The 24,422-nt window shown below is 52.7% G+C and overlaps 1 protein-coding gene across 1 annotated transcript; it reads left to right on the forward strand.

Moving 5' to 3' along the window:
* The first annotated feature begins 4,078 nt into the window (after nt 1–4,078).
* On the forward strand, nt 4,079–22,138 carry LOC120669041. The gene is given in 14 exon segments (XM_039948868.1): nt 4,079–4,666; nt 18,111–18,732; nt 19,207–19,283; nt 19,682–19,852; nt 19,931–20,023; nt 20,163–20,312; nt 20,393–20,479; nt 20,562–20,667; nt 21,025–21,083; nt 21,160–21,187; nt 21,190–21,278; nt 21,446–21,648; nt 21,727–21,876; nt 21,964–22,138. Coding segments are annotated over 14 exon segments (2,583 nt in total). The 3' UTR covers nt 22,124–22,138.
* The last annotated feature ends 2,284 nt before the right edge of the window (nt 22,139–24,422 follow it).

A 24,422-nucleotide genomic window follows, 5' to 3' on the forward strand; every position in this document is an offset into this window, starting at 1 on the left:
CTTTGCTTACTATCTTACTCAAACCGCTTACATTTGGTTTTGAGCTTTGATAATTATTATTGAATCACTGCATGTCTAGTGAAAAAAGCTCTTTTGCGAGTTTGATTGGACAAGCTTTTTCAATACTTTAGTAATTTTATGCTTCCGCTTCGTCCTGTATTTGGTTCAAGGAAATTGATTTTCTCTTACTTCCGCTTTATGTTAAGAATTTCTAATCGCTCCTAAGATGAGTATGTCACCACTTTACTCATATCATCTTGGCGATTAGAAAGATATTTTGATCAGTGGAGTTTTTTTTCAAAAAATAAAATTATCAGCTTCCATTGAATCCTCCTCTGATCTCTTGTTCGGCGTTGCCTCCACCATCATCACTGCCTCTAGAGCATCTCCAGCAATAGCCCCTAAATCAGACCCTCTAAATGTTAAATGAAGGCTGCCTTTATTTTTTAGGGGCTTCTAAATTTATTTCAACTTCAGCAATAGCCCCCAATTCCAATATATAATAGAAGGCTCCCTAGAGACCCCCTCGGAATGGAGGGTGGAGGAGGGATTTTGGAGACCTCCCTAAAATAGAGGGTAAAGTAGAGAGTCTGCTGGAGTCTATTTTTTTGGCTTAACCCTCTAAACTTAGGATAGGGAGCTGTTCAGAGGGTCTGCTGGAGTTGTTCTCAGGACGGAACGAAGCTAGGGAGGGGGGTTTTTGAATAAATATTGGGTTATCGCATAAACAGTCGCGACACGTTAAGAAATTTTGTGTAAAAATATTGGATCGTGATTATTAATCGGCGTTCTATTTAGAGGATTTTGTGTAAAATAGAAATTCGTTTGAGGGGGCTTTGCGTAAAATCTGTTGAACGGCTCTGGCCGTCGGCTGCGATCGCGCCATGGCGGCTCCAGTCACCCGCCCGGCCGCCCCGGTTCTTGGGCGGTTGGGCTCATGGGCTCGATGGACTCCACGCTTGAGCCGCCAGCCGGAGCGCCGTTTCCGGCACCCCGAAGCCTACCACGCCGGAATGAGAAGAGAGAGAGATGGCACCGCCGCGCCGGCCATAGATTTCCGATGCTGTCTTCCACGCAGCGAGCACCCCCACAAACGGCTTCCGTACCATCTGTGGAAAACGACGCCGCGGGGCGAGGCCTTCCGTTCCCTCCCCTCGCTAGTCGGAGATTCCTTCCGCGGCGGCCATCGGCGACGAGTTCGAGACGTCCGGGATCGCCGGGCACATGCTGGATCCTCTCCGTACCTGCGTGCGTATGGCAACGAGGTCCAGACCTCCACACCCACCCCCACCCCCCATGGAGGCGGCGGAGGCCGTCCTCTGGCATCCCGGATCAACAGTTCGTCAGAGATCCGCCTGAGCCTGAAGAGCCTCGATGTTAATCGTTCTGATCGCTTGCTGTATGCGCTGACAGAGGTGACTACAGTAACCACTAACCAGAAAGCAAAATGTTGCCGGAGGATCCTCTTGGCCTTTATGTCTACTGCAAAACACATATACTAATAATTTAAGACACATGAGTCATTGGTAAGCTCATCTATCAATTGCACCTGCCCAAAATTTCATCGAGATTCTTTGATCATGCGGTGCTACTGTATGTGTTCATCCATTATTCAGTGTTGTTCTGGCCTCGCATCTGTGCATGTGAGCTACCTAACCCAAAGCCAGTTTCATTGATGAGCAGCCTCATCAGTCATCACCATAATTCCTGCTTCTGCACTCTTGCTGGTAGATATCTGACAATATGTCCAGGTTTTGTGTAGCCTCATCTCGGTTCATTTGCTGCTCTTGCTGGTACTTGTCTCATGAACTCTATGATGTGTATGAATTCTGATCCATACTGTTAATATAACTGCATGAAAATCTCTAAAATGAAACTGTGAACCCTGAATCCTTTCAAATTTCTTGTTTTTCTAATGTACTCTGCACCTTCCCGATTTCATGGGGTTTCCTTCGTTCCAAAACCAGTCATCGGATGTTGGCAGATTGGCACTGTGCTGAAGTAGCCAAGTAGGCGAGCAGAGCTCGTTTTCAAAGTCACTTGTTGCTTTCTGGTACTGTCTGGGATCCCTATTGCTGTACTATGAGCCCCATAATCAGAGAGGCACCTAAAATAGATGGGAGTTATCATGACCACAGACAGAAAACCTTGATACCTGGCTTTGTGGGGAGATTTATAGTGCTAGTGTCCATGAGACCGTGCGTGCACAGATCATACGCAGGAGATCTGCCCTTGAGGATAGTTCAACTTCTTGAAAATTCCCCAAAACAACTGCTACTTGCAAGATTCCTGACAGAATGCAGCCCGTGTAGTGAGCCATCCACTGTAGTAAAAAGAGGAGGAGCTTTTTCCAAGTGTAATGTGACATATTCTGATACCTTTTGTTCAATCAGAAGATGAAAAACTTGTGGATGTTGCACGATTATTTGCAGATTGGTGGTCACTTTCTTGCAATACACTTTTGAAATACATGGCGTCCAATTCACAGCAAGGCAATTGTTCAAAAAAAAATAATTTGCAGCAAGGCCAGATGTAAAGGCTGCCAGATTGTACAGTGGAATACCTCTTTAAGAAATAATTCGCAGCAAGGCTAGATGTTCTTGCCTTCTTGGACTCCTTTCAAAAAAAAAAGGAAAAAATCTACTTTACCTCCTTCAACTATCGCAAAAGTCTGATTTTCCTCTTTCAACTACAAAACCGGATATCCAGCCTCCCCGAACTATCAAAACCGTTTGTTTTACCTCTCTCGGCGGTTTTACAAGCGGTTTTTATATTTTTTTCATAAATTTTTCACTCTTTTTTTCACTCAATTGAGATAGCAAGAATGGATAAAAAATCATATTAATTGGCATAGTGGTAGAGAAGAGTATAGAGAACACAATTTTGTAACCTTTTGAAGTTGAACTCAAACAAAATTGAAATTTCAAACTTTGAAGAAATAAAGAATCCAAACTTCATTGAAGTTTTAAAGCATCAAGATGAGCTCCATTTTTGACAAAATTTGAATTGTATGATACATATTAGAGGTGCATAATTAAAAAATTTGGGAGTATAGGTTTTGTAGAAAAATTTAAGCTTCTTAGAAAGGGTCAAATTTAAGCAAAATGTAATCCTTTTTATTTATTTGCATATTTGATTTATACATATGCAAATTCTTGAGTATATTTTAAATTTGTGATAATAAATAAATTTATAAAATTTGGCTCAAATTTGACCCTTCATAATAAACCTTGCTATAGAACTTATACTCACAAAAATTCCCTAGTTATTTACCTCTAATATGTGTCACACAATTCAAATTTTGTCCAAGATAGAGCTAATCTTGATGCCTTAAAAATTCAATAAATTTTCAATTCTTTATTTTTTTGAAATTTTAAGTTTCAAATTGTTTTAGATTTAACTTTGCAAAATTGGGTTCTTCCTACTCTCCTCTATCAATATGCAATTTTTTATGATTTTTTAATCACATTTGCTGCCTCAATTGAATGGAAAAAGAAATTAGGGGGAAAAATATATGAAAATAAATGTAAAACCACCTATAAAATCATTGAGGGAGGTAAAACAAACGGCTTTGATAGTTGGGGGAGGTTGGATATCCGATTTTGCAGTTGAGAGAGGAAAGTCAGACTTTTGTGATAGTTAAGGGAGGCAAAATAGACTTTTTTCAAAAAAAAAAAGAAAGGAAATGAGGCCCCGTTCGGCTTGCTGGATAAGCGGCTGGCTGGGCTGGTTTGGCTCGATAAGCAAGTCCGGCCCCGTTCCACAGCAAAGCCCAGCCCGAACGGCTGGTGCCTCGTTCCTCTGATTCCCCCACCCCGTCGTCTAGCGTTGCCGTCGAGGTCTGCCTGCGCCGCGCCTCCCTCTCCGGCAGTCCCCGCCTTTCCGTCCTAAAAGCCTCCCTCTTCTCCATCACTCCCCACCAGAAATAAATAGATCTGCAAAAAGCTCCACCTCCTTCACCCAACTGGTCGGCAGGGGCGGCCGCGGCGCGATGGGGAAGCACGAGTTCCTGACGCCGAAGGCGATCGCGAACCGGATCAAGGCCAAGGGCCTGCAGAAGCTGCGGTGGTACTGTTAGATGTGCCAGAAGCAGTGCCCCGACGAGAACGGGTTCAAGTGCCACTGCATGTCGGAGTCGCACCAGCGGCAGATGCAGGTGTTTGGCATGGCGCCCGAGCGCGTCGTGGAGGGCTTCTTCGAGGAGTTCCTCGAGTCGTTCCTCGCCCTGATCCGCCGCGCGCACCGCCACTCCCGCGTCGCCGCCACCGTCGTCTTCAACGAGTACATCGCCGACCGGCACCACGTCCACATGAACTCCACCAGGTGGGCCACGCTCACCGAGTTCGTCAAGTTCCTAGGACGCGAGGGCTACTGCAAGGTCGAGGATACACCCAAGGGGTGGTTCATGACCTACATTGACCGTGACTCGGAGCAGGCCGTCAAGGCGCGCCTCAAGCGCAAGAGGATCAAGTCAGACATGGCTGAGGACAAGCGCCAGGAGCGCATGATCGCCCACCAGATTGAGCGTGCACAGAAGTCCCTAGCCAAAGCCAATGATGGCGATGACGGTAATGTTGCCGAGGGCGAATTTGAGTCTGAGTTCGACAGTGAAGAAGAGTATTCAGGTTCAGATGATGGTGGAGAGAAACGGGAGTGTCGTGGTGTGGCAAACCACAGCCGGGTGGCGGAATGCACCCGCCTAAGCCCAGAGGGTGAGTACTCAGGGGTTAGCTAGCGATTAGTTCGATCTCGCTCAAGAACACAATGAACACAGCCGGTTTAAAGTGGTTCGGGCCGCCGGAGCGTAATACCCTACGTCCACTGTGTGTAGTATTGCCTCGAGAGAGTTTGCGAGAGCTTGTGTCCCCGTGTGTGACTGTGTGTAGTCTAGTGTGTCCTTGTTGTGCACAGCGAGCGCTTCCCTTTTATATCTCAAGGGAGGCGCAGACATGGCCGTTGGGTCCCCGACGGATAGGCCCATCGATGTAGTACAAAATATTGTACTGTTCATACATTATGGCGCTGCAGGGGAAGGAGATCATACTCCTGGATTTTCTTGCCTGCTCCTGGAATCCCCCGTTCAGCATGTCCAGGCGCTGTCTTGTCGGAGCGGCGCCAGGCGTAGCTAGCGGCGTTGCCTGCCACGTAGCTGAACGGGCCGCGTAGCTTGCAGTGTAGGCGGCATAATGGAAAAGTGCCGAGCCGTCGTATCCAATTAATGCGGCAGACGGGCTCTGCGCGGGTGCGGCGCAGGCGGCTGCACTGTGTACCTTGGTAATACACGGTCTACAGTGAGGTCTGACAAAGGCTGGCACGCGTGCCGCGGCGGCAGAGCGCGCCTCAACCACCCGCATTGAATGCGGTGGGTGGTCGAGTCTTCCAGTGGAAGACTCGCGCTCAAGCCTGCGCCTGCGCCCGCGCCCGCGCCTGCGGGACACGTGGCGGCTCCGGACCCCCCCCCCCCGGTGGTATGCTGGTTCTACCGTGTGGGATGTCCGGATGGACGTGGGAGGTCCGGGACCCCTATGAGGGGTCCGAGGCCTCGGCTGTCAGCTCGGAGCTTCCCTTCCTCAGGGACACGTGGCGTCTCCGGACCCGTTCCCAAGCGGGGAGCGGGTCCGGGGCCGTTGGCCCGGTGAGGTAAGGGCCTGACCCGTGGGGTCCGGCTGCTCCGCCCTTTAATGCGTGGTTGCGGATAACTACGCGGGCCTTGCCTTGCTGCAGTAGAAGTGGGTATCCCTGTTACAGGGTACCGATAGTGGCCCCCGGGCCCACCTTGGGGGAGGTACGAGCCCGCAGGTGGGGCCACCACTGTGATTTGGCTCTGCATAACTTGAAACCTCTTACTGCAGAGGTCTTGACCGGCCTTGACCATCCATCGGGTTGGTTGCTACCTCATCACATCACTACGGCTTACTGACTTGTGGCCCCCATGCACTGTGGTTCTCCTAGTCACGCGTGTGTTGCTCGGCATTGTTGCGGCTGGAGTAAACGGGGTATTTACCACCAGCGCAGTTCCCGAAGAGCCCGGTCACGCCAGCGCTTCAGGCGCGCATGTCAGCTCAACTTTCGCCTCGCTTCGCGCGCGGACGACGGTTCAGATCCCGCCCTTTCACACCTTTGTGGTTACCCGCCCTCCCTGACAGGTGGGCCTGGGCCCCCTTGTTAAGGATTGGGCGGCTAACTCCAGGCGTGTGCGTCGCTTGGGTTGCAGCGACGGTTCCGGGGCGCGCCGGTTGGGTCAGGCTTTATAAAGGGACGAACCGCATACCGCGGTTACCTTTCCGCATTCGCCTTCTTCCTTCCAACCTTTGCACCCCTTGCCTTTTGCTCTTTCGCGTAGATTGCTCCACACTTCCACAGCGAAATGGCATCCCTTGTTCATCCCCGCCGCTTCCAGACCGAGGAAGAGCTGAGCACAGTGCACCGCCTGCTTGGGTGGAGTGCACAGGAGACTGGCTGGGGGATCCGAGCAGGCTCGGTTCCCCTCGGCAACCTCCGCGCGCGGGGAATTTGTGCTATTCACCTCGCACATTTCCACCGGCGTGGGGCTGCCGATCTCTTCGTTCCTGCTATTGCTGCTGGAAGACTTCGGCCTCCAACTTCAGCACCTTACGCCCCACTCCCTCCTCCTGACGTCCATCTTCGTCCATTTGTGTGAGATGTTCGTGGGAGTGCGGCCCTGCGTCATCCTCTTCCGCCACTTCTTCATACTGGTGAAGTCCGGGAGGGCGAAGGATGAGGTGGGGGCATATTACTTCCAAACAAGGAGCGACCTGCCGGCACCTTACATTCCCGACCTCACTAGCAGGAAGTGGGAGGAGTGGCGCAAGGATTGGGTGATCGCCACCACCGAAGCCAATGAGCGCCTCGTCCTGCCGACCGAGGGACCCGCCTCCGACCGAGCATCCTGGAGGGCCAAGCCGTCCCTGCAGCCGGAGTTCGACTCCGTGCTGGGCAAGATCAGGTCGCTAGCGGAGAGCGGCTTCACCTCGCTGCACGTGCTCGGAGATTTCTTGAAGCGCCGGATAGCCCCCCTGAAGCAGCGGCCGCGCCCTGCTTGGAGCTTCACCGGCCTCAACGATTGCAGCAGGACCCACTGCGGAGAGGGGAGCGACCTGACCCAGGAAGCCCTGGAGGTCCTGGTGCGGGCGGTGACGGGAGAAGTCTTTGTCCCGGAGAACCTGATCCCTCCCCAGGGCGTCATCCGCCTCTGCGAGGACTCACGCCTGAGGACGGCGGTGCTGGCTACCCTGCCAACTCTTGACGACGGTGGGCTGGCCCCACGCCAGACCGGAGGCGACCCGAACCGTGGGCTCCGAATCCCCGGTGCATCCGAGGATCAAGCGATTCCGAGCACCGTGGGGTCCGGCCCCACTACGAAGGGGAAGCAGGCCGTGCCTGGCAGCGCCACCACAAGCAGCCCCAGCCAGGTCCGGAGAAGTCCCGGCGCGTCGTCGGGAGATGCAGGTCAGCGCAGGTTACTCAGGGGCGACGGAACCCTAGTCACGGAGCCCACTGCGAAGCGTCAGAGGACCGCTGGGGGCGCGGGTCAGGGTAGCTCCCGGGCCTCCGGCCCTCACGGGTCCTCCGGGGCGACCGCGCCGCCACATCACCGCCGAGGGATAGTTCCCTCCGGCAGCAGCAGCCACAGGAGCAGCAGCAACAACAACAACAGGAGCAGCAGCAGGAACAGTCCTGGGTTGCGCCTCCGTCGACGCCACGGGAGCAGCGGCAGCAACAGAAGCAGTCGTCCAGCCTCCATGGTCGCTGGATACCCGGCGCCTCTGGGTTAGTGTTATTCTGCTCACTCCTCTTGTTCTAGGTGCCCTGTTTTTTGCTGAAGGCTTCTTCTCTTCGTTGCCAGGGCCTCTCGCCCAAGCGGTTCTTCCACCATCGCCAGCTCGTCAGCCGGTGCCCAGGCGACCGGGGCCTCGGCAGCGACAGTGGGAGCGTCAGCGGGTGCGGGAACCTCGGGTGCTTCAGTACTGGGCGCAGCCGGACCGGACACAGCGGCGGTGGAGGCGCCAGTGCTGGGCGCGGCCGCACCCAACGCAGCGGCGGTGGAGGCGCCAGTGCTGGGCGCGGCCGCACCCGACGCAGCGGCGGTGGAGGCGCCAGGGCTGGGCGCCGCCGCACCCAACGCAGCGGCGGTGGAGGCGCCAGGGCTGGGCGCAGCCGCACCCAACGCAGCGGCGGAGGAGGCGCCAGCGCTGGGCGCAGCCGCACCCGACGCGGCGGCGGAGGAAGCGCCAGCGCTGGGCGCAGCCGCACCCGACGCGGCGGCGGCGGATGCGCCAGCGCTGGGCGCAGCCGCACCCGATGCGGCGGCGGCGGCGAGCGCGACGGCGACAAGTGCTGCAGCGGTGAACACAACAGCTATCGAGGCCCCGATGCTTGCGCCAGAAGCTCCCACCTCCAGCTCCGATCATGTAGCGGAGGAGGAGTTGGAGGTGGTCTTTGGCAGGCAGCTTCTGCAGGGTCCTTTGGAGGAGGAAGCGACTCCCCTCCCCCAGGTGCTGGTCCAGGTCCGGTGGTCGATAGAGGAGGCAACCTCTTCTGCCGAGGCGGCCTTCCGGCGGGAGTGGGCTACAATGGAGAACGAACGCCAGCGCCTCTCCAACTGGCACACCCGCCTGGAAGTGCACACGAAGGCTGAAGCCTCCCATGCTGCGGAAGCTCGGTCCAAACTCAAGGCCGACCAAGAGGCCTACCGAGTCAACTTTCGGAAGGTGTTTGACCGGGAGTTCACAGTATCGAGCCGGGAAAAATCCCTTGCGCAGCGGGAGGAGGCCTTTGCCGTGGAGGTTGTCAGCTTTGCGGCTCAGGTCCGAACTTGAGACTGGCCTCGCGGCCCAACGGTCCGAGCTTGAGACTCGCAACTAGGGTCTCGAGATCCGGAGGAAGGAGCTCGACAATCTCTCTGCAACTCTGCAGGGATGGCGCGAGCAACTACAGGAGAGGGCCAGCAAGCTGGCTGTTGCCGAGGCGGACCTGGAGGAGGACCGAAAGTCCCTCGATAAGTGGGAGTCCCTCACCGCTAACATGGAGAAGCTGCTTGGGCGCTAGCGCGACTCTCTCAAAAACCAAAAGGAGTCAGCGGAGAAGAGGAAGGCTGAGCTCGAGGAGAGGTCCCGAGAGGTGGAAGCGGCCAAGGCAGCTCTGGACACCCGGGTGCACGAGGCGGTCCAGGAGTCGGTCCGGAAGCTCCAGGAGGACCAGCGCGTGGGGCCCAGTGAATCGCTGACTGGGCCACCAAAGCAAGCTTAGCACTGGTGCCACTTGGATTGAGCCCAATCCAAGTGGCGGAGCCGCCAGCTTCGATTGTTGACGCCCTCCCAGTGTTAAACTCTGCTTCGGATACGCTCCGGCGTCTGGAGCCGGTCCTTACTGGTAAGCTTGAGACCGAGGGCCGCGAGCTAATCCGGATAGTGGCGGAGCACATCCTGACCTGCCTCCGGAGCCACGACCCGGCTATCTCGCTAGCCCCCATGCTTGATGGTCCTGTGGCGGAGACGGAGGCCGCCGCTCGGGACAGCATGCGGGAGGTCGTCGATTTCATCGCCGCCTACTTCAAGCGGGAGCCTGCAGACCCTTGAGCTGGGCATTGTATCTTTGTTTTTCTTTTGCGTTATGTAACAAACATTGTACTAGTTGAAAATTTTGAAATAGAAGAAAATTTCAACTTAGCTGTTTGTCAGTTGCTAGTTTGCAGTATGCAGCACCCCGGCGCCCTGGCCCCCTGGCGGATTGGTTCAGTTATGTGGACCTATCTGCCATTCGAGCCGTAGGAGACACTCCGGACCCCCATATGAGGCTGGGCAAGCGTCCTTGGGCATAGGTGTAGCATAGATTGCAAGACAAGCGAGCATCTTATTCCCTGTGTAGCAGAAAGAACTACAGAGAGGAGAATCAATCTCGTTTATATGGTAGTAATGATACCGCAGCTTAGCTGTTTGACGCATGCAGAATCGATCTGTGATGTCTGGGTCAAAGCGAATGCTCCGGCCCCCTAGGAGATAGACTCAGTTGTTTTGAGTCTGTCCACCACCAAGACTAGACTTCGATCTGCATGAAACCTTTTTAAAGCGGATGCCGGGACCCCCTGGTAGGTAGGCTCAATGGTTTGAGGCTGGCTACCACCAGTCAAGGCTCAACCTGTGTACCACTTCAAAGTTACAGCTTAGTAGCAGGCCCGCGGGACCTATTCTGGACTGGCCTCCAGGCTAGTACGTCGTCCGGAGCTCTAGATGCACAGGTCCAGGCAATTCAGTGCTTGTTACAGAGTGGTGGAGTGTGTAGGCTTAGGGTGCGGAACCAGGCTAAGGCACTACACAGGGCTCCGGACCACTCCAGGAAACAACACGATTTACCGGACCTGGTTTCGACGCTTCAGACCCTTCCTAGCAGTGGGTGAGGTCATTTTGTCGTACTCGATCCTTTGAGATATGGAGCTGGACATGCCGTGTAGGTCTTAGGAAGCCAACTCTTGAGCTAGAACGAGGTCCGGGCCCCTAATTACCCGGCTCCGGGTACTAGAGCACTCGTTACAGGGTGGTGGAGTGTGTAAGCTTTGGGTACGGAACCGGCTAAGCGGCTACACAGGACTCCGGACCACCCCAGGGAACAAGTACCCCCTCTCCAAAGCAGGTCTCTAGGGGTCCGGACCCCTCTCCTAGCAGCAAGAGGGTCCGGACCTGTTCGGGAGTCTAGCAACTCAATACAGATCTTAGTTGTGGCGACCAGAGTGAAAGTCCGCACGGGGGTTAGAGAAGTAAAATCTCGAGAATTGAAATGTGAAATTAAATTTTGACACAAAGACAGAACTGGGGTAAATTTTTCCTTTGCAACTTGATATACATGCCTTGCGCGATGGGTGCCAGAGGCCGGGTTTACGAGGGCGGACCTCTACCACTCTGGGCCGCGCGTTAAAGCTTGCCGATGGTGCGATGGATGCCAGAGGTCGGGTTTACGAGGGCGGACCCCAACCGCTCTGAGCCGCACACTGACTCTATCTTATTACAAAAGAAAAAATTCATTTTCCCGCTCTGCCTAAGTGTAAAACTTACGCAGATGCTCTATGTTCCATGGGTTGGGCAGTGGTACTCCATCTTCTGTGGCAAGGCGAACACATCCGGGCCGGCAAACTTCTGTAACCTTGAAGGGCCCCTCCCAGCTGGGGGAGAGCTTGTGGAGCCCTGCTCGGTTCAGGATCCACCTCAGGACGAGGTCGCCAGCCTGGAGCTTCCTACTTTGCACGAACCGTTGATGATAGCACCTGAGCACCTGGTTGTAGCGTGCATTTCGGATTGCTGCTCGCCACCTTCGTTCGTCCACGAAGTCCACATCGTTGCGCCGCAGTTGTTCCTGCATGGACTCGTTAAAAGCCTGGACCCGTGGTGAGCCCAGGTGAATTTCTGGGGGAAGGCATGCTTCAGCCCCGTAGACCAGGAAGAATGGAGTCTCCCCGGTGGCTCGGTTGGGTGTAGTCCGGTTGCCCCATAGTATGCACGGAAGCTCATCAACCCATTTGGCACCATGCTTCTTCAAGAAGTTGTAGGTGCGGGTCTTGAGTCCCCTGAGGATCTCTGCATTCACTCTCTCAACCTGTCCATTGCTGCGGGGATGTGCCACGGACGCAAAGCATAGCTGGATGCCAATGTCCTCGCAGTACTCTTGGAAGAGTCTGCTTTTGAATTGGGTCCCGTTGTCCGCAATGATGCGACTTGGGACGCCAAATCTACACACAATGGACATGAGGAATGTGACTGATAACTTTTTAGTGATATTCACCACAGGGGTAACCTCCGGCCACTTTGTGAACTTGTCGATGGCGACGTAGAGGAACCGGTACCCGCCGACGGCCCGGGGGAATGGCCCCTGGATATCCACGCCCCATACGGCAAACGGCCATAAGGGCGGGATCATTTGCGGAGCTTGAGCCGGTGTGTGTATTTGCTTTGCATGGAACTGGCATACTTTGCAGGACTTTACCAGCTCAGCCGCATCCTGGAGTGCTGTCGGCCAGTAGAAGCCATGCCGAAAGGCCTTGCTAACAAGCGTGCGAGATGAGGAATGACTTCCGCACTCGCATCCATGGATCTCCGCGAGCAACTCGCGGCCCTCTCCATGGGAAATGCACCGCATGAGGATACCATTGGCGCCACGGCGGTAGAGATCCCCTTCTACCACCACGTAGCGTTTAGCTAATCGAACTATGCGCTCAGCAGACACATCGTCATCAGGGAGGATGTTATCTTTCAGGTAGCCCCGGATCTCGGAGATCCATGCATCAGGGCTTCCTTGAGCAGGTGGGGGTGACTCCACGAGGTCTCTAGGATCCTCGACAGAGCTCATAGCCCAGAGCGGGCACCACAGGTGGTATGCCGCTGGGACCGCTAGCTTCGAGGTGCTAGCTTGATCCCCTTCACCCAGCTCGGCAGGCTGGGCGGTAGGTCTCAGCAACCGTCTTTCGAAGATGCCCTCGGGCACGGATGCCCAGGTAGATGCTCTCGCAGAGAGATCATCTGCTGCTGAGTTGAGTTCGCGGGGAACATGTTGTAGTTCCAAGGCGTCGAAGTCCTTCTCGAGCTTTCTCACGTGGATGAGGTATGCCGCGAGCTGGGAATTGTTGCAGTTGCAATCTCCACGGACCTGCTTGATGATTAGCTGAGAGTCCCCCTTCACTAGAAGCTGCCGGACCCCGAGAGACAGGGCTTGTGTCAGGCCAAAGATCAGGGCTTCGTACTCCGCCATGTTGTTGGTGGCCTTGAATTCAAGGTGCACCATGTACTTCAGCTGATCCCCACTTGGGTCAATGAGGACCACACCAGCCCCGGCCCACTTCTCGCGGGCGGACTCGTCGAAGAAAAGTGTCCAGTGGGGCTCGGTGAAGACTGGTGTCCTGATTTCCGGCACCGGGGGTCCGGCGTTAAAGTCCGGACCCCCAAAATTGCTTGGGGAAGGAGTCCATTCTACTATGAAATCAGCCAGGACCTGGCTCTTGACCGCATGGCGAGGCTGGAAGTCTAGTTGGAACTCAGCCAATTCTGCTGCCCACTTGGCGATGTTGCCCGTGGCGTTGGAGTTGTGTAAGATCGCTCTTAACGGGTAAGAGGTCACTACGACAACTCGGTGTACCTGAAAATAGTGGCGCAGTTTCCTAGACACAATAAGTATCGCATAGATAAGCTTATGCGTCTCAAGATACCTGGCCTTCGCCTCATGGAGGACTTCGCTGACGTAGTAGACTGGCTTTTGGATAGTCCGGGCCCTGGTGACCGGGTCCGGCTCGCCCTTATCCACCATATCAGGTCCTTGGGCCCCAAGCGGTTCTGGGTTCCCACTGGGACGAGGCTCCTCCGGACCCCCTTGTCTGGGGTCCGGACCTTCAGGCAGAGGTGAGGCTGACGGGTCCCCGTGTCCGGGGTCCTGCTCACCATCCTTGGCCGGGGAGACCCTGGCGTCCCCCTGGCGAGCTTGTTCCATTCTCTCGGCGACCAGCACCATGCTGACCGCCTCCGCAGACGCAGCAAGATACAGAAACAACGTCTCACCCGGCTCTGGAGCCACCAATACTGGCGGTGATGTGAGATGTTGCTTCAGTTCCTGGAAGGCTTGTTCAGCCTCTTCGGTCCAAGATAATGGACAGGTCCTCCTCAATAGCTTGAAGAAGGGGAGGGCCCTCTCAGCCAGCCTCGATATGAAGCGACTGAGAGCGGCGAGAGATCCAGTAGGCTTCTGGACATCCGTGATGCGGCCAGGAGGCCTCATTGCTTCGATCGCCTTGATCTTGGCTGGGTTTGCCTCAATGACTCGATGTGAGACCAGGAAACCCAGCAGCTTTCCTGCCGAGACACCAAAGATACACTTCTCGGGATTAAGCTTCGTGCGCGTGACGCACAGCCGATCGAAGACGAGAGATAGGTCCTCAACTAGTGTTGACCCCACCTTGGTCTTGACCATAATGTCATCAACATACACCTCAATAATATCTCTAATTAGATTACAGAAGGTTTTGTTCAAAGCTCGTACAAACGTGGGTAAGGCATTCCTTAGACCATATGGCATAACAATATAGCAATAAAGCCCATCTACTGTTACAAAAATAGTATGCTTCCTATCCTCTCTAGACATCTGAATCTGGTGGAAATCAAAGTATGCATCTAGGAAAGACAAAAGGTCGCACCCGGAGGTGGAGTCCACGATCTGATCGATACGTGGAAGAGGATAGGGGTCTCTAGGACATGCCTTGTTGAGGCTGGTGTAGTCGATGCACATCCGAAGTTTCCCATTGGCCTTTGGGACGACGACCGGATTGGCCAACCACTCGGGGTGGTGGACCTCCTCGATGAAGCCAGCGTGTAGGAGCTTGCGGATTTCTTCGCGGATGAAGTTCTGCCGTTCGACAGACTGCTTTCGAGGCTTCTGGTGCACCGGCGTGGCGTCAGGGTAGATCCTCAGATTGTGCTCGATCACTTCTCTGGGGATCCCGGGCATTTGTGACGGTTCCCAGGCGAACACGTCCACATTTGCCCGAAGGAAAGCGTTGAGCGCGTCTTCCTATTTCTCCTCCAAGTTCCCCGCGATGCGAGTGGTCCTGGTGGAGTCTGCTCCGATCTGCACCGTCTTCACGGAAATATCGTTCGGATCAGATGGCTGAACCTTAGGTGATTTTGCAGGCGCCCTGGGTTGCGAGGTGGATGGGTCCTCCTCGGATCGTGCAACCTCTGCCGCCAGAGCATGCAGTCTCTCAACTGCAGCGACGGCAGCAGTGCGGTCACCCCATACGGTGAGGACACCGGCAGGGGAAGGCATCTTCAGGACCAAATACCCGCAATGGGCAATGGCCATGAAGCAGTAGAGAGTCGGCCGGCCAATGATGGCGTTGAACGGGAGGTTCACCTCCGCAACATCGAACTGAACGCTCTCTGTGCGGAAGTTCTCCTCAGTCCCGAACGTGACCGGCAGTGTGATGCTCCCCAGAGGGAACACCGGATGTGGGCCCACTCCAGAGAATGGGCGAGAGGGAGTCAGCTTGGACTCCGGGATCTGCAGCTGCTTGAACGCTGCATAGCTGATGACGTTGAGGCCAGCCCCACCGTCGATCAGCACGTGATAGAGCCTCACGTTGGATATGACAGGGACGGTGACTAGAGGTAGTACACCGGCCCCAGCCATATTCTCCAGGCAGTCGGATGGCCCGAAAGAGATGGTGGTGTTCATCCACCTTTGGTGCGGCGCCGCCTTCGAGAGCCCCGGCTTCACCGAAAGAACCTCTCGGCGAAGGGTCTTCACGTCTCGCCGGGAGACAAGCTCCCAGCTTCCGCCGTACATTACGTACAGCTTCTTACGGCGGTCGTCGTTGTCGGAGTCGGAGTTGTCGTCGTGGTACACGCCCTTCAGCTCCCGAGCGGGGGATTGGTACCCCAGCTCCTTCTCCCCGGCCACGGCCCCGCTGTCGGAGGCCTTCTCCTTGCCAGGCCATTGTCGAGGAGGGGGTGAGCCGTCCTTGGAGGACTGCTCACGCCGCCCATTGACCCGCTTGGCGAGCTTCTCGATCTCGCGGCAGTCCGCGGCGCTGTGGCGTGCGGTGGGATGCACCGGGCATGAATCTCCGCTACCACCCTGCGGGCGCGGACGCTTGCCATGTGCGTTCTGGCCCCAAGCGCTGCCGCAGCGGCTGGTGCCGCTGCTGCAACGGCTGGGCCGCAGGGTTGCGGCTCCCCGCGACTCCAGTTCTTGTTCTTCTTCTTCTTGCCACCGCCTTGGGCGGTAGCATCGGAGCCACCAGCTTTGGTGTCTCCGTCTTGGGGGGCTGAGTGCCATGCGCGGCCCTCAGTGGCCCTGGCACACTTGTCTGCCAGGGAGAAAAGCGTGGTAACGCTTTCCACCTCGTGCGTCGCCAGCTTCTCGAGCATCTTCTCGTCACGTACCCCCTGTCGGAAAGCAGTGATAATAGATACATCGGAGATACGAGGAATGGTACCCCGTACCTTGGTGAAGCGCGAGATAAATGCCCGGAGCGTCTCTCCGGGTTTCTGCCTCACGGCGTGGAGGTGGGCCTCCACACCATGCTGCTGGTATGCACTGGCGAAGTTCGCAGTGAATCTCGTACAGAGCTCCTCCCAGGACTGGATCGTCCCAGGAGTAAGGTTCATGAGCCAGGTCCGGGCTGGCCCAGACAAGGCTACATGAAAGTAGCTCGCCATGACGGCGTCGTTACCGCCAATTGCTGTGATGGCGGTAACGTACACCTACAGGAACTCTGACGGGTTAGTGGTACCGTCGTACTTTTCCGGCAGGTGGGGGCGGAACTTGGACGGCCATGCCACCGCGCGGAGGTGTTCCGCCAGCGTAGCACAGCCCACCCCGGCCACCGGGGTGCCCGACTGTATCCGGGCGTTCACTGGAGGCTTGGGTGCCACCACGTCCAAGTCGGCGTTGAGGTTGCGGCCCTCAATGTTGAGACGGCGCTCGCGCGCCCTTTCCACGGAGATGTGGGCGTCCTCACCCGCGCGCTTGCGGTTGAGCTCCGCCCGCAGGTCTTCTGTTCGTGCACCCCTCACTGTGGGGGAGCGCACAGATGACGACGCTCCGCCCTGGAGCTGGTGGTAAGGCACCACCGCATTGCCTGGCGGAGGTCGTTGCACAGTCCTTGTAGAACTGGGGGAGGCCTGAGCCAGATGGAGGAGATGGTCAACGTCGTCCCGCCACTGCCTCAGGGCGTCCGGTGAGGCTGCAGCGGCCGGAGGGTTGCGAAGCAACTCTCGAGCCGCCGCCAACGCTCCGCCGCTCGCAGCTTGTGAGGGGGCCCTTGACGGGCGCCCTGACTCTTGCCGGCGAGCAGCACGCGCCACCGCCGGTGGTGGCTGTTCCACGGGCACGGTTGCCCCTGTAGCAGGAACGCGCGAGACGTGTGGCGTGGAGGACGCCACACCCTCCGTCACCTCCATGTCGTCCACTCGAACCATGGAAACGAGAAAGAGATGAACTGAAAACCAGCTAAACACTGCCCCTACCTGGTGCGCCAAATGTCGTGGTGTGGCAAACCACAGCCGGGTGGCGGAATGCACCCGCCTAAGCCCAGAGGGTGAGTACTCGGGGGTTAGCTAGCGATTAGTTCGATCTCGCTCAAGAACACGATGAACACAGCCGGTTTAGAGTGGTTCGGGCCGCCGGAGCGTAATACCCTACGTCCACTGTGTGTAGTATTGCCTCGAGAGAGTTTGCGAGAGCTTGTGTCCCCATGTGTGACTGTGTGTAGTCTAGTGTGTCCTTGTTGTGCACAGCGAGCACTTCCCTTTTATATCTCAAGGGAGGCGCATACATGGCCGTTGGGTCCCCGACAGATGGGTCTATCGATGTAGTACAAAATATCATACTGTTCATACATTATGGCGCTGCAGGGGAATGAGATCATACTCCTGGATTTCCTTGCCTGCTCCTGGAATCCCCCGTTCGGCATGTCCAGGCGCTGTCTTGTCGGAGCAGCGCCAGGCGTAGCTAGCGGCGTCGCCTGCCACGTAGCTGAACGGGCCGCGTAGCTTGCGGTGTAGGTGGCATGATGGAAAAGTGTCGAGCCGTCATATCCAATTAATGCGGCAGATGGGCTCTGCGCGGGTGCGGCACAGGCGGCTGCACTGTGTACCTTGGTAATACACGGTCTACAGTGAGGCCTGACAAAGGCTGGCACGCGTGCCGCGGCGGCAGAGCGCGCCTCAACCACCCGCATTGAATACGGTGGGTGGGCGAGTCTTCCAGCGGAAGACTCGCGCTCAAGCCTGCGCCCGCGCCTGCGGGACACGTGGCGGCTCCGGACCCCCCGGTGGTATGCTGGTTCTACCGCGTGGGAGGTCCGGATGGACGTGGGAGGTCCGGGACCCCTATGGGGGGTCCGAGGCCTCGGCTGTCAGCTCGGAGCTTCCCTTCCTCAGGGACACGTGGTGTCTCCGGACCCGTTCCCAAGCGGGGAGCGGGTCCGGGGCCGTTGGCCCGGTGAGGTAAGGGCCTGACCAGTGGGGCCCGGCTGCTCCGCCCTTTACCGCGTGGTTGCGGATAACTACGCGGGTCTTGCCTTGCTGCAGTAGAAGTGGGTATCCCTGTTACAGGGTACCGACAGGGAGGATGGCTCAAAAGAGGCCAACAAGGCAACCGGGAAGATTGCGATTGCTCTTCAGAAGTCTGCACCAGGGCCGAAGGTTAATCCTTTCGAGGATAAGCCAAAGGTGAATCTTGGTTTCGATGAAGAAGACTCTGGTGTCCGAGAGAAGGAGAAGGATGAGGTGGCCAATAAGAAGGGGAAGGATGTGAAAGCAGCGGAGGCAAGAAAGTCAGCATTGGATGAGCTGATGAAGGATGAGGAGAAGGCCAAGGAGAGGAGCAATAGAAAGGACTACTGGCTGTGTCCCGGGATTGTGGTCAAGGTGATGAGTAAATCATTGGCACAGAAGGGTTACTACAAGCAGAAAGGGATGGTGAAGAAAGTGATTGATAAATATGTTGGGGAGATTGAGATGTTGGAGAGCAAGCATGTTCTAAGAGTCGACCAAGATGAGCTTGAGACTGTGATCCCCCAGATTGGTGGGTTGGTGCGGATTGTGAATGGGGCTTATCGGGGTTCAAATGCCAGATTGCTCTCAGTGGATACAGAGAAATTCTGTGCAAAAGTGCAGGTTGAGAAAGGCCTCTATGATGGGAAGGTTCTCAGGGCTGTCGAATATGAGGACATTTGCAAGATTTCCTTGTGATATACAGTGTTTTTCATTTCATTTCCTGGATCATTGTAGAAGCAAACAAGAACTATGCGATCCAGGGTACTCGCGCTGTCAGTCGATGCATCCGTGCTTGTTATTACATGTGCTGGAATATCTTCTGTTGAAGGAGTTCAATATGTTGATGTTTCTAGTTCACTATAACTGCTGAAAGGCTGTGTGAGAAAATGTTATCATTTGGTTTGCTTCTTACTAGACCAGAATAACTGTATTGACAATTTTGTAATACTCGGTCAGCTTCTATATTTCTGTGTCTAGTGATGACCTTTTACCAGATATTTGCTTGGTATTTTGAGCATTACTTGCCAATCAATTCTTATGATAACATCAAAAAAAATCTTATGATAAGGTTTGCCATATTTTTCATGATATCCTATGCTATCATATTATGGCACATTTCGCACGCGCCTCCACGGGCATGCTGCAGTCTGAGGTGCATTTGCTGTATACTTGGAGCCTTGGCATGCTGATATTTTTGAGTTCCTTGATCTGAGAAAGAACCATGGGAAGGTAATACTATCGTTGGTGTTTTTAATCACTTTTGAATATGAAAGCAGTAATCTATCAGTCTTCTGTAATAACTGCAATGATAAGCTAACTGTATATATGTTTACTGCCACCTTGATTCCATCACCTAAAATTTATTTTTTAGCTGTGCCAGCAGCCCTTAAAGATAGTTGTTCAATTCTTAATTTCTGGTTGAAGCTAGTGTCTTATGGAAATAGTGCTCTAGTCCATATCCTCATGATATATATACCCAATATTTTGGTTCCCTACCTGTGGTTAAGCAATATATGCACATGTTTTGTCTTCTATTTAGGTCTCTAATAATATTGAATTGATTCCTTCTAAATTCTGAGTGGTGCAAAAATCTAAAAAACTTGTTATTCTGGATGGTAATTTGACAGGAGGAACATCGTGCAAGGGATCTTTTCTACGCATTATGGGTTCCCGATCTATTCATGCAAAGGGTCCAGAATAACGGAGAATGGTCATTGTTTTGCCCTAATGAAGCTCCAGGGTTGGCTGATTGCTGGGGCGATGAGTTTGAGAATTTGTACAAGAAATATGAAAGAGAAGTAAGCTGGAAATTCTATTGCTGGATATAATAGATTGAAATTGGAACTACTTTAGTAACCTTGCTTTTCTGGTTTCAGGGCAAGGCAAAGAAAGTTGTTCCAGCACAGACCCTCTGGTTTGACATTTTGAAGGCACAGATAGAAACTGGTACACCATATATGCTTTACAAGGTATACTTTTGGCATCTACCAAGTACCAACTATACGAATAGGTGTTCCTGCATATGGACTCGCGATTCTTTTGGCAATTTTTGCCTGCTTTTACTATTGGGCTCTAAACATCTTTTTAATGGTTATTAACTGTCTGCAGGATACGTGCAATAGGAAGAGTAACCAGCAGAATCTGGGCACAATAAAATCGTCAAATTTGTGCACTGAGATAATTGAATGCACAAGCCCTACTGAAACTGCTGTCTGCAACCTTGCATCTATTGCTTTACCACGCTTCGTAAGGGAAAAGGTATATCTTTTCAGTGCTTCAACTGAATTCAATCATGAAGGTTGTATTCTGATGTGCTGTATGACAAACTTGTTTCACAGGGTGTTCCTTTAGAGTCCCATCCATCCAAGCTTGTGGGCAGCACTGATTCGAAAAATAGATATTTTGACTTTGACAAGCTTGCTGAGGTTTGTTCAGATCCTCTTTGTCTTAGATCCTCGATTCTCACCTATGTCAACAAATGTTTTGATACCTTGTTGATTTTGGCAGGTTACCTCAACAGTTACTTATAATCTCAACAAAATTATTGATATCAATTACTATCCTGTTGAGACCGCAAAGAGATCAAATATGCGGCACAGGCCAATTGGCATAGGGCCTGTTTGGTTGGTTTCCCTGCCGAGCCAGGCTCGCACGAGGGAGCCAGGCCCCGATTAGCCAGTCCCGGCGCATGCATGGTGAGTGTGATTGGTTGAAGGTTTGTTCGAGACAAGTTAAAGGGAGATGGTGATTGGTTGCTTGAATATGCATGGTGATTGGTGTGCTCGCTGCGCTCGCCCGAGCCAGGCTGCACGGAAACGACCTTTTCTCCCGTATCTACCGAGCCAGGCTGAGAGGGGCTTTTTGCACCGCACAGGCCAAGCCCAGCGGTTGGTTCAGGCAACCAATCATGCGTAGGTTGTATCTGCAGAGCCTGGCTGAGCCATATCCAGGCAACCAATCAGGCCCATAGGTGTTCAAGGTTTGGCGGATACTTTCATATTACTTGGCATGCCATTTGATTCACCTGAGGTACTTTCCCCCTAGCTCCGCTGGAACTCTATCTCTCTGTACTTAGCTGGTATGTAACAAATAATATCTTTTTCAGGCTCAGTAGTTGAATAAGGATATTTTTGAAAAATTTACTATCATGCTCTTAAAGCTTCTGCTGAACTTGCTGCTAAAGAAGGTCCTTATGAAACATATGAAGGCAGTCCTGTCAGCAAGGTTTTGTTCTCAAAATTCCCTGTTTCAATTATGTTTTGCTTCTTATTTTGGTGTAGTTTTATGTTTAGTGTTATCCTAAAAAAGGAAAAAAATTAATAGTCCGAAGCCCATTTCTATTGTTGTTCTTAAAAGTAAATCAAGCACCGTCTATCCCTCTTCCTTTGTAGGGCATTCTTCAACCTGACATGTGGAATGTAGTCCCATCTAACACATGGGATTGGCCATCTCTAAGGGAGACTATTTCTAAAGTTGGGATCAGAAATTCTCTTCTTGTGGCTCCAATGCCCACTGCTTCCACTAGTCAGATTCTTGGCAATAACGAGTGCTTTGAACCCTACACGTCTAACATATACAGTCGATGGGTCCTAAGGTCTGGAAGTATACTCCTTAGAGTGCTTGTATTCTTGTTTACATGTGCATATGATTGATGTTTCTGTTTTTCTTCCAGTTGGGAGTTTGTTGTGGTTAACAAACATCATCTTCATGATCTGACTGAAATGGGTATTTGGACCCCTACTCTGAAAAACCAGATAATACATGAATATGGTTCTGTCCAAAAGATGACAGAAATCCCAGATGATCTTAAAGCAATCTACAAGTATGCAGTTCAACCTTTATATCATTATTTTCTAGTGAATACAGCTACTGTTTGGAGTGTATAAAAGTGTATGAATTACTGCAACAGGACTGTCTGGAAGATCAAGCAGAAAACTTTGGTTGACATGGTGGTTGATCGTGGATTCGTGGATGCTATATTGACCAGAGCCAGAGCCTCAATGTCCCGAACAGGGCCAGTGCGTTGGCCGCGGGCGCGGCGTGGCCTGCTCGCGCGCCCAACCGTTTAGGTGCCGCCGGCTTTTTAAAAAACCGGCCTGCGGCAGGGTGCGTTGCGTGCACGGCCTGCGCTGCAGGAGGCCGGGGAGCCCCGTGCAGCCGTGCCGCAGGGCAGCCCCGTCCCCCCGTCTGGCGTGTAGTTTGTCTATGGGGCCATCTTTAGGGTGCCGAAAGTTGTAAGGGAGCTGTCATGACTATGTAATATCGTAATTTTTATGCAGGTTCATATATGTATGTATGTATGAACTAGCTTCTGCCTTGTTATATATCTTGTGCTTGTTTGGTCGTAGGTACACTGCTGACGGATGGAGTCACACCTACACACACAACCTTCCAAACCGAAAGGTCAAGCCCATAGAGGTGTATTTTAATATCAAAGGTCCACTTGGGATAGTTTGTCCCATCAAAATACGGATTATAGGTGATTTGAATATAAATGACAGGCTACACATATAGCCCGTTACCTATATTATAGGTGATAGACTTCATGAGCCGCGTCACCTTTCCTCTATCAAAGGTGAGGGGCTACTTTTTGCGAGGTATAAGCGGGGGTCTTAGGAGAATGAAAGGTGGCGCGTCTCATCTATGCAGGTCACCTTTCATTAGAGTGACATGTGATATAGTCGAGTCACCTATGTACGCGTCACTATAGGGTGGTTCTTACATAGTGAGGCCTGGTTTAGTTCACTTTGGATTTTTGAAAGGGAATCTTGCACATTTGAAGTATTAAATGTAGACTAATTACAAAACTAATTATAGATCTCGTCTGTAAATTACGAGACGAATCTAATGAGCCTATTTAATTTATCATTAGAGCATATATATACTGTAGCATCATTGTAGTAATTTAGTGTCTAATCATGTCATAATTAGGCTCATTAGATTCGTTTCGCGATTTACAGTCCATTTGTGTAATGCGATTTATTTTTCGATTACATTTAGTACACTATACAAGCGATTTATAAAAAATTTGTATTTTAGCCTTATGGATCTAAACAGGGCCTCAACAGAGTTTGTGCGGGGTTTAACATTTGAAGATCTCCATCACAGTGTGGATGACATCATTCTCGAGAAGATAGATTTTATGGACTCATCATTTGCTTTCTGTGACATCCGGCATTGTCCGAGTACAGTAAGGTGGCATATTCACTGCGTTCGGCTGGTGGTTTAGCCTCCAGCGCTATAGTATTTCCCTCTCACATCCCTCCAGCTCCAGCCTCCAGCTCCAGCCTGCTGAACGCAGCGATTGTCTTGCAATGTACGAGGCTAGCATGGTTACCTCGGGCTCCTCTATGTTATGATGTTCATGAGCAAGTCCCTATATTATTTCCAGCCTGGTCTTCAATGACTTGGCTGGAGGTGAAGTCTAATGGAAGAGCTTTGTGAGTTCAAAAAAAAAGTGAGAAGAATACGCCAGATTGTATAGTGGAATACGTGTTTGGTAAAATTTTACACAAAAAGACGAATGCACGCATGGAGTACTAAACGAAATTTATTTGCGAAACATTTTTATGGATGGGTGTAACTTTTCGAGACGAATCTAACAAGCCAAGTTCCACCATGATTGGCTACAATTATGGTACAGTAACTACCCCCAAATCATTCTCTAATTATGCGGTCAAAGATCTTATTAGCTACAGTACATGCTAATGTACCATAATTGTGAAGATTATTTCATAATTAGACTTCATCTAATATCTCTAATTAATGGTAAAAAAACAAAAAGTTTTCATAAAAACCTTTACACCCCCTAACCAAACACGGCCCTGTGTGAGAAATGTTCTTGGACGGAGTGGATGGGATGGTCCAATGATTTGTGGAGGAATCCCTAACCGTGACTTGGACTGGACCATGCCTATGATCAACGGTGAGGCTTGGAGCCGAGACCTCCATTTGGAGTTTTGGACGCAGCAGCAGGCAAACGCAGGGCGCCGAACATTTCCTTCTTTCCCGGCGTTCGCCGGCGGGCCTCCTCAGTCAGTCAGTCCACTGCGTTTGTCGCTTTCCGTCCGTGACTTCCCGGAGAAGATAGGGTCGCGGCGGAGACCCGGCTGTTGCTGGAAGCAAACGCAAAGGCGGCCGAGCCATATGTTCTCCGCGCTAGCATCTGATCCACCCTGTTTCCCTTTCTTGCTGGGAAGGGAAGCTAGAGATTCTGACGGAACACTTGACTTGTAGCACTGCTGTTATGTCAGTCTCAGTGCACATTTTTATGGCACAGTTATCTAGATTAGAAATTAGATAACTGTATTAGATGAATTTCATGATGATGAAACTCTTTTTGTATTCCATGAAACTCCATCTTTCTTT

Source organism: Panicum virgatum, chromosome 4N (assembly GCF_016808335.1).
Source record: "Panicum virgatum strain AP13 chromosome 4N, P.virgatum_v5, whole genome shotgun sequence".
Taxonomy (NCBI): domain Eukaryota; kingdom Viridiplantae; phylum Streptophyta; class Magnoliopsida; order Poales; family Poaceae; genus Panicum; species Panicum virgatum.